Source organism: Neovison vison, chromosome 1 (genome assembly GCF_020171115.1).
Source record: "Neovison vison isolate M4711 chromosome 1, ASM_NN_V1, whole genome shotgun sequence".
Taxonomy (NCBI): Eukaryota; Metazoa; Chordata; class Mammalia; order Carnivora; family Mustelidae; genus Neogale; species Neogale vison.
Genome location: NC_058091.1, coordinates 98,366,668 through 98,381,893, shown reverse-complemented (window position 1 = coordinate 98,381,893; position 15,226 = coordinate 98,366,668). Strand labels below are relative to the sequence as shown.

At 42.2% G+C, this 15,226-nt stretch overlaps 1 protein-coding gene across 1 annotated transcript; it reads left to right on the top strand.

The window, feature by feature from the left end:
• The first annotated feature begins 7,695 nt into the window (after nt 1–7,695).
• On the top strand, nt 7,696–14,348 carry IL17F (interleukin 17F). Its single transcript, XM_044237701.1, has 3 exons — nt 7,696–7,722; nt 12,744–12,946; nt 14,108–14,348. The coding sequence occupies exons 1-3, from the start codon at nt 7,696–7,698 to the stop codon at nt 14,346–14,348; spliced, it is 471 nt and encodes a 156-aa protein (XP_044093636.1).
• Nucleotides 14,349–15,226: the final 878 nt, after the last annotated feature.

The window sequence follows — 15,226 nt, the reverse complement described above, 5'->3', positions numbered from 1 at the left end:
TTATGGGAAGGTAGGTATATGGGGGAAACTTATAAAAGATAGGAATATTTAGAAGAATTTGTTATTCAGACTCCAGTTGGGACTTCACCATTGAAAGGAGTTTCCTCCCATGATTAAGAGTTATCCTCCTCTTCCTCGTAATGGGAGAGGGAGACGCCTTTATAAAGAGAAATGTATGCCTTGCATTTAGATGAAAAGACTGGGGTGTGGGCCAGAGAGGTTTTTCTGCACATTTTATGGTGGCATACTCTGATCCTTTTCATTAGCAAGAAACTAGGTGGAAGAAACAAGAAAGAGAGCAAGGGCTCAGAAATAACAGAATTTTTGTGGAGCAGATGCTAAAAAATGAGTTTCCCTCACGTGGCAAGTTTGGGGGACTTTCTTTAATGAACTGGGCTGGGGCCACTCATTAGACTTGGGTCAGTGTCTAAGGAATTGGCAGTTTAACCTAGATCCAAGAATGGAGTGCAAGGTCATCTTTCTGGGGCTAGATTTGCCATCCCAAGTCACCGCCCCAGAACTTTGCTGGTTGTCTGTATGACAGCAGCGGGGAAGTCCAGGAGCAAATGCTGCTGATCCCTGGTTCCTGTATGGCCCCGGTAGAAACAAGCTGAGGAGAAATTTTAGTGGGAGGAAGCCAGGAAAATTCGACAGCATTTGACAGACACTCACTTGGGCTTTCCCCAGGCATCGGCGTTCGGGTCTTACGTTGACTAATTCCATCCACCTCATTGCAGGAAATCAGCTTGGCTGCTGAGTAAGTGAAAGTCTGCACGAAACCTGAATTGCTTGCAGCTAGCCTGTGGGTAGCTTGGTTAGGCCAAGCCTAAAGCAGCTGTTGCTGAATTATGACATGGAACAACCCCACTATCCTATTTTTCCCTTCATCCTTCCCTCACCAAGGAACCTTATGGTTCTTAGCTATGAGGGCAGACAAGTTTGAGATTTAGGGCTCAGGTTTTCTTGTCCCAATCACTTTTCCAGGGCACTTGACTCTCCGTTTCCATTTCAGAGAATGTAATGCATCAAGTGAGCCCCACTGTGATTTTACGGGAAGTCTCGTACTTTTTAAATGTTCCATAAAGCAGTGCATCATCCCAGCCTTTCATGTAATGGGACGCTCACGTAAATGCAGAGGCAAGTTGAATAGGTTTGGGGTGGGGGCCAGAGATACTGCATTTTTCTTTTTTTGCATATATTTTCAGACATTTTTCTGTGAGTGTACATTTACATGTACACATACACATGCATATGCATATACATCGTATGAATGTGTCTCTATATACAGAGTAAAATCCAGTATCATATGAACTGTGTCTTGGTATTTTCAACAAATGCTATACAACAGAGGTATTTTTAAAGTTATTGAATTTTCTTAGAAAACAATTTCAATTCTATAAAAATTCTATCATTCTGCATGCTGACATTTACTTAACCACTACTCTACTGTTGGAAATCTAGGGAATTTTCAATTTTCCCCACTAAATATCCTTGTATGTGGCTATTTCAGTGCATCTCTATTTCTTTAGAACAGTTCCCAGGGGTGGACCTTTTTTCTTTTAGGTTTTTGCTCCATATTATTAAATGACCTACCCCAAATTATACAAAAACCAGCCCTAACTGTAATACCTGAAAATGCCCCTTTTCCCTATTCTCCTATTCATATGGCATGTTTCAAAATCTATGCCAATTTGATAGGCTATGTTATCTTAGTTTAATTTGCATTACTTTGATTACTCTTGAGGTTAAACTATTTTTTCATATATTTTCTATTTTAATTTCTTTTAGTGTACACTGTTTCCTTTGCTTTTCTTTTTAATTGAGATATAATTGATAGATGACATTACATTCATTTCAAGTGTACAATTTGATATTTGTATACATTGCAAAATGATTACCACAATAAGTTAAATTAGTATTTGTCAACCGAGATTCTACCCTTTTTTTTTTTTAAAGATTTATTTATTTATTGGTAGCTCAGTGGGTTAAAGCCTCTGCTTTCGGCTTGGGTCATGAGCTCAGGGTCCTGGGATCGAGCCCCACATCCAGCTCTCTGCTCAGCGGGGAGCCTGCTTCCTCCTCGCGCTCTCTCTGTCTCTCTGCCTGCTTGTGGTCTCTCTCTCTCCCTCTGTCAAATAATTAAATAAAATAATAAGAAAAGGATTTATTTATTTATTATTTAGGAGAGAGAGAACATGCAGGGATGAGAGGGAGAGAGAGAATTTCAAGCAGACTCCGTGCTTTGTGCAGAGCCTGATGCAGGGCTCGATTCCAAGATCCCCACCTGAGCCAAAACCAAGGGTGAGAAGCACAGCAAACTGAGCCTGAGCCAACCAAGCGCCCTGAGATTCTGCCTTTTTAATGAGTCCCCAGGACCAAACTGAGCAGCCAGGCCATCCTGGATGATGGGGGCACGGGAGCATGCTTACTTTCTCACTGCGAGTGTTTGCTTGCTCTACTCCTGCTGCCTCTGTTTCTGAGACGGCTGTGTCCTCTCTCCACCTCACTTGGCCGCTATGTCGTCATCGTGGGACTCCTTTGTGCGCAAACAAATTTTAGATCTAAGATTAATGGAAGAGAATTAAAGCACGATGTCAGCACAGAAATACCTCGAAGACTAGGCTCATGACTCTTTAAAGTTGCCCTGCTCTGTCAGCTACTGCACTTTCTTGCTGGCATCCCTCATTTCTCATCCCTCCAGGGATAACTCAGATTCCTGTTATTTGTACGCGTAGTACCTTTCCTCTTAGTTTCTATCCTGGAAGAATAGCATTTTCCTCTTTCTATTTACCCTGGATAGAGGAAGGCTCTATCCCTGTACCTCCCCAAAGGCCCACGGTAAGTTGTCTCCAGGACAGAGGTGACATCTGGTCTGATATAAAATTCATGGCACGCCTGCATGGAGGAAACTGTCCTGGTAATTTCCTTCTTTTCTTTGGACAGTACTTTTAATTTTCTTCTTACCCATGTTAGTTTAGGTGCCCAGGACAGTGATTCACACAGAGTGGACATTTAATAAATGACACTTGTTAACAAGGAGATAAAACTCTGGTGCAAAGTTTCCAGAGTCCAGAGAAGAGATTCAGGATTTGGAACTTTCTGTAGTGACCTCAACCCTGTTTCATCCAGGATTCTCCCTTGGCACCGTGGGGAAACTCCTTTGCCAAGTCTTTCCCTTCCCTTTTACTTTCCTTCTTGGTCAACTTTTGTCTCCAGTCCTCTTCCTTCATCTCGCTGCACTGCAACTCTTCACACAGGTTCATTTTTTTCCTCAGAGGATCAGGAATTGTACTTTTAAAAAATTTTTTATTTTTTATTATTTTTTAAAGATTTTATTTATTTCTTTGACAGACAGAGACCACAAGTAGGCAGAGAGGCAGGTGGAGAGAGAGGAAGGGAAGCAGGCTCCCCACTGAGCAGAGAGCCTGATACAGGGCTCGATCCCAGAACCCTGGGATCATGACCTGAGCTGAAGGCAGAGGCTTTAACCCACTGAGCCACTCAGGTGCCCCTGTACTTTTTTTTAGACAGACCGAACACACACACACACACACACACACACACGCACACAGATATTGAAACACAGAGAAGAGTGAAAGGAGGACTTTTTGTATTTTTTATCCCTGTTGAACTAAGCCCCACATAATTCTTATGCCCACAGACTTAAGCGTGTGAGAATCCTGACACAATATTTTCATTGACACATGATCATTAAAAGAAGCTCTTTCTAGGAGTTCAATCAAAAGTAAAGTTGTTTTGTTCCTGAAAATCTTTTCACAGTGAAAGTGTGTTCCACTTAAAAAGCGGAGGGGGGGTAGGTTGCTGTGGAGTGTGATTTTCTGGAGATTCTGGAAAGCACATAATGAGTTGAAACTCAGCTTCAAACAAAATAGGTAAAACCGAATGAACAGGCACAAAGAATCCTGGAACTGGAAATAACATTCTGCAGTAAAAAGAGGTAAAAAGGATTGTGTAGAGTTTGTGGGGTCTGCAGCTGTACACCTGTCACAGACACAGTCACGCTACCACATGGTTTTCTTCAACAGGGGACGGAGAGGTCAGGTTATAAGAGGGAAGCATGGGACATGGACTCTCTAAATGATCTAGGGCTAAAAATGCAAATAAATCATGTGTGTGATTTGTTTGAATAGCCTAGGCAGAGGAAGAATTTTTATGGTTGAGGAGGAGAAGAGCTGCAAGAAATTTGAAGATGGGCATTAAAAGCCATAACGTTTTGAGGACATTCTGACCCAATGTTCTTAACCTGTATTCAGAAAGATCTGACTAACATAAATAAGTGCTTCAGGGAAATTAGAAGGCAGTGTTTTAATATCATTCAGAGGTAAGACTGAGGTTAAAGTAAATTATATACTAATAACTTGTGTTTAGTGAATAAGATAGTAAATGATCATCTCAGTTTATTTTTTGCATTTAATTCCTTATTCTGTAGACCTAGTATATTGGTACTATCATTTAGCTGGCTATTTTGATAAGGAGTCAGAGCTCGGATTAAAAAAAAAATGAAAATAGGGGCGCCTGGGTGGCTCAGTGGGTTAGGCTTCTGCCTTCGGCTCAGGTCATGATCCCAGGGTCTGGGCATGGAGCCCTGCATGGGGCTCACTGCTCAGCAGGAAGCCTGCTTCTCCCTCTCTCTCTGCCTGCCTCTCTATTTGTGATCTCTGTTTGTCAAATAAATAAATAAATAAATAAAATCTTAAAAAAAAAAAGAAAAGAAACAGAAACACCTGTAAAATTACTTGTTTCTGTCAGTTTAGACTGGGATATAACACTTCGATTTGGAAAGAGAAAGAATGGGAAGTGCATAATAGTTTTTGTTTATAGCAACCTTGAAACCTGCTTGGTTGACATGGTGGGGATCCCATAGCCAGGGCATGTTTCATTAGACCCTGATTCTGCTTTTTGAGAGGGGCCCACCTCCCAAGGGCACCTGTGGTTCCTGGGAGTTTTCTCCCCCCAGTAATCTCTGGCCTCATCTGAAACAGTGTTGGTGAATATACCTTCCTTGGGGCCTTACTTCCTGCTCCTGGTTGGTAACAGGACTGAGAGCTGGTTTATGACTAACTTTGAGAACTCTCAAAAACTTAGTAAACTTTTATCTAAGTTGGTTCTTTTCATGGTATAATTCCTAGAACTCTGTATTTCTTTGCTTTTTCATTCCTGTAAGTCTCTCTCCCTCTCTTGATTTAGTGGTAGATTACTAGAACTATACCCTTAAATTCTTTATTCTGAGTCCTTTTACCCAATTAAAGGCATTCACTAGGTACTTCATTTTGATTCTTGCCTATAGGAAGTTTATTTGGTTGAAAGTTTTATTGGGCATTTCTCCCTTGAAAGGCTTTTTCAGTCTTTTGTTTTTGGAGGATAGAAATAGTTGGGTTTTGTGTGTGTGTGTGTGTGTGTGTTTGTTTAAAGATTTTATTTATTTATTCGACAGACAGAGATCACAAGTAGGTAGAGAGGCAGGCAGAGAGAGAGGAGGAAGCAAGCTCCCTGCAGAGCAGGAAGCCCGATGTGGGGCTCGACTCCAGGACCCTGGGATCATGACCTGAGCCAAAGGCAGAGGCTTTAACCCACTGAGCCACTCAGGCGCCCCGTGTGTTTTTTTTTTTAAGGCTCCAAATTTCTGGACTCTCTTCATTCTCTTCCTTTTCGTTTGTAAAGTTGCCAACTCTTTCTTGTATCACCTTGTCAAATACAGACAATAGCATCTGACATACACAACTAAACTTCTGTTTTCCAATCTTTTCCTCTACAGCTCTTATTTACCTCTAGGTTATCGCAGGTAATAATTTTCCTAACTGTTTTGCCATTGCACAACTTGGGTCCTTGTTAATCTAGCCTACCATTGCCCAGTCATCGCAGCCTGCTGCATGGCCATGACTGATCATGCTGCTATTTTAGCCTTTTGCTGTGGTGCTCCTCTCTTCTAGGGACCAATTTCTATATCTACACATATACTGCCAGATTATGTCGGGCTCAGGGACCTCAGTCTGGTTGGAAACGGTCAGCTAGGGAGCTTGTCTTGAATCTGTGTATGTATAGAAAATGTACAGTTTTAATTTAGGTCGTAGATTTGGGAATGTATATTTAGAGAAGGAGGCTGGTAGAGATCACTGGGGAGAAGGAACTAAAGTTACCCTAAGTCCTCAGAAAACCCTCCTAAAGCATACTCACAAGTATGAAATAGATTAATATGAGCACAGAGGTCAGAAGGAAGGGAAGGATGCCTGAGCGGATGATTCAAGGGAGTCTTCTTATAGGAGTTAAACTCCTCATTGATCTAGGTAGTGTGTAGAGTAGATTCCATAGGCTTGGGGAAGAGAGACATGTGGATGAAAGCTCATGAGCACAGAAGAATTTCAATCAGTCTTGGAGGGCCTTCCAAAGAAGCCAAGAGCTGATTTCTTTTAATTTCCTCCACTTAAAGAAAATGGAGGAAAGTTTTTCAAACATGTTGTGATAGAGAAAGATAACTTACCTGCTAGAATATGCCTTGCTTTTTTATTGTACTTTTAAAAAGATTTTATTTATTTATTTGACAGAGAGAGATCACAAGTAGGCAGAGAGGCAGGCAGAGAGAGAGGAAGGGAAGCAGGCTCACTGCTGAACAGAGAGCCTGAGGCGGGGCTTGATTCCAGGACCCTGGGATTATGACCTGAGCCCAAAGCAGAGGCTTTAACCCACTGAGACACCCAGGTGCCCTGCCCTGCCTTTTTAAAGGAATGTGTAATTTCCCCCTGATCTTACTGGAGACAAAAAAAAAACCCCAAAACACAAACAAACAAACAAAAACCTGTTAATTTAGAATTATCTGTGTATCCCTAAAATACATTACAAGGCATATAGTATATACTTAATAAAACTTTGTTGACTTAAATGGAACAGAGAAAAATTAACTTTCTGTAAGTCATTAAAAATTATGTTAGAGCATTCAAAGGCTCTACTTGCTAATTCATTTCTGCTAAAAAAAAAATCCTCAGTCAGCATGGCCAAGACAATGGTCAATTATATGTTTTATGAAAATGATTACTTATTAAGCATAAGTAGGATTTTAAGCATGGGATTAAAATAGAATTTGTTCAGGGAATCTATGAAGCTACCTGAGGATATAATTCTGAATCTCTTACTGATGTCATTAATTTCTTTGGTTTTGTTTTCCCATTTATAAAATAGAGCTAAAGATAGTCCTCTCATTTAATACCAAGGACCCTCTAAGGATGACCTATCTCCCTCTTAAATTGTGGTTCATGTCGCATGACTGGAAAGTAGAACATATGGTGCGTGACAAGAGTCGTTAGCCATTTGGGGAAGAATATAAGAGATCATGGCAGCAATTTGTAATTTGGTTCATCTCTGTAGTAAGTTAAGAATTTTGCTGTAATTTGAGGACAAGGGGGGGTGGAAGAAAAGGAAGATTTGGTCCTTTTTCCATCATCCCCTTTTAGGGTCCCTCTCTGATTCCCCTTCAGGAAGTGGAATAGAAAAAAAAAAACTACATTCGTCAGTAACTCTGGGGTAACCACAACTAAGACAGTAAGGAGGTCAATCGAAATAAGGACAGTGATTGGTATAAAACCAACAGGTACTCTCATTGACACAGCACAGGCATATACAGGGTGACACACACACAGGAAGAATTTACTACACAAAGTAGGCAACCAGAGCAAAATGATGATGACCTTCCTGCGCAACATGGCCATGGTGAGTAAAAATAATTCTTTCTTTTGCAGCTGTCATCCCTAGGGTTTCAGGAGAGCAGATTCCTCGGGAATTAGGCCTGATTGGTGTCTTTATTGGGGACATTTCTTAAGGGCAGAACTGACTTTAATTTTGACCCCTGTCTGGTGGAGAAAAAGAACAAATACCTAGAAGTTTTAATGAGGTGCAAAACATAGGTCTTCATAGGGTGGCTTTTGCATGGGTAGTTGGTAGCTCACTCACGTCCGGTGTGGCAGAGACAGTTGGACATGATCTCCCCTGCGGCCACCATGATAGACTTAGATTGGTCTGAAACTCTTAGCTCATCACGGGGACTTCCAGCCTTTTAGGATAGTACATATGTATTTTTGCCGAGGAAAGTGCAGTTCCAAAAGCTTTAATGATTCCCTTAAGACTACAAGTAGACAGAATGCCCAGGATGAAGGGAGTGAAACCCCTCAGTACTGAACTTTGGAGAGCTCCCAGAGGAGGGAAAGTTGCTATGTCTCAGAGAGCTGATGAATTTTGCATTGTTTCATTCCTCATGGAGGAGGAGATAGAGATGTTAGTATGATGGAAATCTACTTCTCCTGGGTTTAGAATCTCGCCCGGCATTAGTCAGGTAAAGACTGGGAAGAATATAACGTAGAGGAACCTTGCAAACAGGGCTTGAGAAATTATATGCCATATTTTGGGCTTAAATAGTCCTCTTTTTTCCCCTCCATTTATAAGTCCTATAACTTAAAAGAGCTTGGATTTCATAAAAGGTCATGGCATATGGTGATGATAACATATTTATGTTATATTTAAATATAACATAAATATACTATGTTATATTTATGAATTGTTGTAGAGAATATCAGAAATGCAGCAAAGTGCAATAGTTAGGGAACACAGGCTTTGGTCAGACAGACCTGGCTCCTCTACTTAGTAAGGTGGGATTTGGGATAAATTACTTAGCTGCTCTGTGCACAATTATTCCCTTAACTATATAGGGGAATAATAATGGCATTTCCCTTAGAGGTTTTCTTGGGAGATTAATTGATATCATTGAAAATGACTAAATCTGATATGTACTCTGAACTGGCTTAGTTTTTAGTTAAATTGTTCATTTTAATATATTAACCAACAAGGATAGAGAAAGCATGCAATGTATTAAATATTACCATTAATAATATTATTATTTTTTCCTCTGAAACTCTTGCCAACCCAGGGAAGTAGATTGGGACTACCTTCTCCATCATACAGATGAAAAACAGCTCAATTAGGCCAAGTAGTTTAACATCACTGGGTACTGTCCATAAGAACTGGGATGTGAATCTAGGTTTACCAACATCCAGTACAGTATGCTTCTCTTTGAATGGTTCAGAGACAAGATTCCTGAATCTGAAGCCATTGTGTCTAAAAGAATCTGTAGGATAGCTTTTTTAATGGCTTAACCAAAGCCATTTCTGTTTCTGGTTTGTTTGAGGTACTCTGTTGGGCCATCTGCAAGAATCATGACAGTGCAAGGGCATTAGAATAGGATTAGACGGTGAGAGGTGCACACCGGTTGCCCATATTCAATAAGTAGTTGAGGCAAATTCCTACAGGCCTAGAAACTGGCCAGGCTCTGCAGCACATTCCTACCCAGGGGTCAGCACACAGGACAGAGAAGTTCAGGAGACAAATACTCAGGTGGTCTCAGGTGAGCTTGCAGTAGAGTCGGGCTGTCAATGTCCTGATAGTGCCCACCTTCACTGGTGTGTTCTCTTGCCTCTGTTTCCTGTTGTACAGATTAGGAGTGATACCTACTTATCTGCCTCATAGGTGACCTATAGGAATTCATATCTATAAGATGCTCTGAACCTTTCAGAGAAGAAGTGCTGTGTATGTCATTCTTAAGAATCAGCAAGAGCCATATCAAAGCCTCTGGTGCATAACCACTAAAATCTACAGTTTCGGATCAAAAGCTTTGTGGAGAAAACTCGAGTGATTTGCAGGCATCATCTGACTTCCTGATAAAGAGCTCTGTGACCTCCAACATTTATGCAATTCTGACACAGCTGCCACGTTACTCACAATGCGTGGCTCCTCCTGAGGGATAAAGCTAGGATGAAACACCATGAGTGGCTCTATCTTGATAATAATAATGGACTTCAATAGCAACTGTACTGACACCTAGGTTTGAGTCCCCCAACTGGTACCAACAGGCTGGTGAACCCAACCAAGCTGTTTGTTGCTTACCAGGCATGACTCTCACTGGTCTCATTGGGATAATTAATGCTAGCTCTACCTACCTGGTGAGAATCCAGTATTCAATGATGTGAAGGTGTGTTCTAACACACTCTAAGAACACAAGAAAATATAGTGATTTGTTAGACATATGGAAATGATTGCTGAATCATATCACCCAAAGATACAGTGACTTTAAAGCTTTGATAATGAAAGCTAGAAGTGACTCAGTGCATTTGATACCGAAGAGGAAAGAGGAAACACACAGAAGGAATTTCCCTAAGAAATCAAAGGAAGTGATTGGAAGGCTTGGGAAGCCAAGAACCCTCTGGTCTAAGTAGGTATCTTTAAACTTTTTGAATTTATTTCTTAGCGCTTTGTCCTAACAGAAGATGCATGAGGGCAAATTCCACATCTTTCCTGTCCATTGTACATCATCAGACAAGGTCGACCTACTAGCCCTCTGTGCTGAATCCTTACACGTGCTGGCAGTGCTTTTCCTCCCTTATGTGGATGATATCATTTAATCTTTACATTTTCTGGTGGAGAAAATTGAATCTCAGCTAGTCAGAGTCCTGACTGAGTTACGGACTCAGGACATCTGACTTTATTTATTTTTTTATTTTTTAAAATTTTTAAAAGATTTTATTTATTTATTTGACAGAGAGAGACCACAAGTAGGCAGAGAGGCAGGCAGAGAGGGAGGGAAGCAGGTTCCTTGCTGAGCACAGAGCCCCATGCGGGGCTTGATCCCAGGTCCCTGAGATCATGACCTGAGCCAAAGGCAGAGGCCTAACCCACTGAGCCACCCAGGTACCCCATGGACATCTGACTTGAGAGCATGTGTCCTGAGTTACCACATACAGAGTCAAGAAAGAGTTGAGTGAATGAATAATTGTAGCAGATGAAAATAGATAAGTGCCCATTATCTGAAGGCAAATCAACTTACTTCAGGCTTATCAGAGTTGATCTTGCTTTCAACTTCTTTTTAGTATCAGCTACCTTCGTACAGGAAATTGACACTGTGACCTTTCTGCATACTCTTGTCATTTTTTACCTCTAACATCTGCAAAATATAAAAAGGAGGTCCTTTAAACAGAGATGTCTAATCACCCCTCCCACCTTAATCCGTGGAAGGTGTGAGCCTGAATAACACTGAACCCAGAGAATGAAAGCAACTCAACTTCAGCTCTTATTTATTCTGCATTATTTTGAGAGATGGTGATGGTCTTTGTCCATCCTCAGTAAGTGTGGGTGGTGATGGTGGGGTGAGCAGAACGTGGTTGCAACAAAGGGGAGATGGAGAGATTTGTTGCTCTTCTTTTAGCTAGTTCTTCACAGAGCATTTTCTTTCCTTGTGCATTCCCGTAACACCAAAAGACCGATATTTCAATGTAAGTATAAAGAATATATGTTTTAGAGCTAAAGACAAGTAGTTTCCATATTCTCCGTTGTTGTGTATCATTAATGGCCCTGCTTCTTTCAGGGAGTGTAGATAATCGGAACTTTGCTGTAGTTGGTTTTGTGCAGTGTTTTTCTTAATGTTTTGAATTTAACTGTATTGCTTTGTTCATTCATTCACTCACCTGCTCTTCCATTCATCCAGAAAGTATTTGTGGAATACAGGTTCTGTGGTATGTTCTCCTGCAGGAACTTATAATCCAATGGGTGCCTGTCTGACCTGGACAAAAGTAGTACATTTCCAGACAATAAAGACATGGTACTTGAATGCTGTGGCATTCAATGCTAAATGGCAAGTACTTTATGATTTAAGGAAAATGAACATATTTCTAAATGAATGACTTTAGAGAGACAGTTCCTGGAGAAGACAACCTTAGGGTGAGGCCTTGATGGAAGGGTAGGATTTGGATAGGTAGAGGTGGGACTGTGTATTCTAGGTGGAGGGATGGCTGGGAGGAAGGATTTTGTGGAGAATTCATGAAATATTAGTTTGGAAATAAAAACAAGAACTATCGGGGTGCCTGGGTGGCTCAATGGGTTAAGCCGCTGCCTTTGGCTCAGGTCATGATCTCAGGGTCCTGGGATCGAGTCCCACATCGGGCTCTCTGCTCGGCAGGGAGCCTGCTTCCTCCTCTCTCTCTCTGCCAACTTGTAATCTTTCTCTGTCAAATAAATAAATAAAATCTTTAAAAAAAAAAACAACAAGAACTATCAGGCATCTGGGTGGCTCAGTGGGTTAAGCCTCTGCCTTCAGCTCAGGTCATGATCCCAGGGTTCTGGGATTGAGTTCCACATTGGGTTCTTTGCTCAGCAGAGACTCTGCTTCCTCCTCTCTTTCTGCCTGCCTCTCTGCCTACTTGTGATTTCTCTCGCTGTGTGTCAAATAAATAAATAAATTCTTAAAAAAAAAGCAAGAACTATCATTTATTAACCCTTAATTAGATAAATTTATAGGTGGTTTATATAGAATATTACATTTAATCTTGTGAACATTATCATAAAGCAATTATTATAATCCAGTTGGAAAGAAGAGAAACCAGAGGTTCAGTAATGAGGCCAGGTCGAGATTTAAACCCAGTCCCAGATCCCAATACCTTTCTGTTCAACTGTTGAAGAGCTCTCAGACTGTGGGAGGCTCAATCACCAGGATAATGAGTTTACTACTCAGTTTGGCACGGTGGTATCTTCATGCACACATGTTCCCATTTTCAGGTGAGGACCTGAGGTTCAGAAAGAAGCTGTGGGCCCATAAAACACTGGGGATCCTGCGTTCAGATAAAGCATAGGGTGCCTCTTGCCAGCAAATGACACCTGAGTCCCTAACCAACTCAACCTTCTTTATTTTCCAGGTCAAGTCCCTGCTCCTGGTGATGTTGGGGCTCACCTTCCTGAGGGAGGTCGCAGCTTGGAAAAACCCCAAAGCAGGGGATGCCGCCCTGTGCCCTCCTCTGGAGGATAACAGTGTGAGGGTTGACATCCGCATCCTCAGGCAAAACCGGGGTATTTCCATCTCAAATTTCCAGAACCGCTCCATCTCCCCCTGGGACTACAAGTAAGTGTAAATGAGACTGATATTCACATTCTTTTGAAAAATATGTTAATTTATTCTTATGTAGAAAATTTAGAAAATATAGAAAAAAGGTAAAAGCCCTAATATTTACTTTTAAAAACAGAAATCCCACTTTGCTCAGGAGCTGACATTTTTTCCTGCTGTTGTGGGGCTAGGTCCTCCTATGTGGTCAGAGGTCCTGCTATTTTCTTTCCAACTTCTCATTGGCACTCTGCCTTTTCCTGCCTCATAAAGCCCTATGCTGGAATTGACAAACTTTCTGGAAGAGAGGGCTCTTTAATGCAGCCCACATAATGATCCCTGCATGGGGAGAAGTGGAAACCAGAAATGTCAGTATGGAGTGATTCACTCAGATTAGACATCAGTCTTCAAGGAATGGGATGAGGGTAGAATGGGCAAGAAAGGACAGTTTGGGAAAGGGAAAGCAAGACGGGGATGGGGTGTTCAGGATACCCTCCCATGATACTGTCTGAGGTGTCAGACCTGAGAATACCAAGCACCCATCTATAAGTTCCAAATAGATGTATGAAAACAGATTCCAGGGGCAATTAGAAGTGCTTTAGGGGCTGCCTGCATGGCTTCCTACAGGAAGGGAGTGGGTGTAGTGGCAAATTGGCTGGCATGACTTTACTGCCTTTGAGCCTAGCAGAGAGGGGACTATGAAGGGAGAAACTGAGAGAATGTGCTGGATTCACAGATGTCTGGGGCTTCGGTTTTCTTTCCAAGCAGCAGGCTTTGTAGATTTCATATTAGATATTTATATTTACGAGTGATCCATATATCTAGGCAAAGGATGAGTGATAATTATCATAATGACAACAGTGTAATGAAAAATAAAGGTCTGACATTTATTGGATGCCAGGACAGAGCGTTTCACGTGCATTTGTATCATTGAGTATCCTCAAAAGTCCGAAGAAACAGACCTGTGAGAATTCCCATTTTAGAGTGGAGGAGACAGGCTTAGGCAGTTAATCACCTGCCAGCGGGTGGTGGATGGATCCAGGCCATCTGACTGCAGTCCTGGACTGCTTCTTCGGAAATGCCTCCCTGCAGGTGAGCGCCCAGCACCGCGGGGCGCTCATATTCGCCCATTTCCTTCTCCCTCGTCTCACCATCTGCTTTTGTCCGCTCCCCTCCCCGCAGCATCACCCAGGACCCCCACCGGTTCCCCTCGGAGATTGCGGAGGCCCAGTGCCGGTACTCGGGCTGCGTCAACGCCGAGGGGCAGGAAGACAGCTCCCTGAATTCAGTTCCCATCCAGCAGGAGTTCCTGGTCCTGCGGAGGGAGCCCCGGGGCTGCTCTCGCTCCTTCCGGCTGGAGAAAGTGCTGGTGACGGTGGGCTGCACCTGCGTCACCCCCATCGTGCGCTCTATGAGCGCCTGAACGGCCGCCGGCTGAAGCAGCCCTGAAATGCTAGTCCTTACCCAGCGCTCTGCAGCAAGTCCTCTGTGGTCCCAATCCTCTCCACTTCATCAGCCTCTGGATAAGACCTGCGCGGAGTTCTCAAAGCTCTGTCTTTCATATAGTGTCAACTTTTGGGGGCGCTTCCGAATCAAAATCTGGTCTTGAGCTGTTCCGCGGGCCCAACCCCTTGCAAACGGATGCAGGAGAAGGAAGGCAAGCGTGGCGGGCTTGTTTGTGCATCTTAGCCCTGCCCTCACTGTGACTCGGTGCGGTTCCCCGGGGAATTCTGTTGGTAAATTCTGTTCTGTGGGGATGAAAATGCAGAAAACGTAACCACAATATGAGTGTGTGGGAGGGGCTGTGCGGGGAGCGGTGGCATGGGAGGGATGGGGTAAGGATCTAACACACATGTTTATTAAGATTTGCTACATAGAGAGGCTGGCTTCACGCTCCTATTTGTAAGGAAACTGTCCATCTATTTATGATATTATATAAAAGTTTAGGAGAAAAAGTAATATATCAAGTATTAATATAATAAAGTATTAATGACTGAAAAACGCTTCAGGTGTTTGTTTCCAGTCTTGGCTTGTACTCACAAAGCTTGGGGCCCTCAAGATTTTGAAATTCTAAATACTTGTCATTTGTTTTTCATAATTTCTCATCAGTTCCTCATGAGAGGACCACTGTGTCATTATTGTTGTTATTTTTATCATTCCTGTGTGTGTACGTGTGTGATCTTGGGGACTTCTTTCCTCAGTTTTATTGACATAAATTGGCAAATAATATTATGTAAATTTATAATGTACAGCATGATGACTGCCTCTCTCTCTATAGTGAAGTGATTTCCACAATAAGGT

What these genes read in the sequence shown, in the direction of transcription:
- IL17F (XM_044237701.1), top strand. Translation starts at nt 7,696, where the DNA reads ATGACCTTCCTGCGCAACATGGCCATG. An exon ending in TCCTGCGCAACATGGCCATG is followed by an intron (nt 7,723 to 12,743) that starts GTGAGTAAAAAT and finishes TTTATTTTCCAG; the next exon opens with GTCAAGTCCCTGCTCCTGGT. An exon ending in ATCTCCCCCTGGGACTACAA is followed by an intron (nt 12,947 to 14,107) that starts GTAAGTGTAAAT and finishes CCCTCCCCGCAG; the next exon opens with CATCACCCAGGACCCCCACC.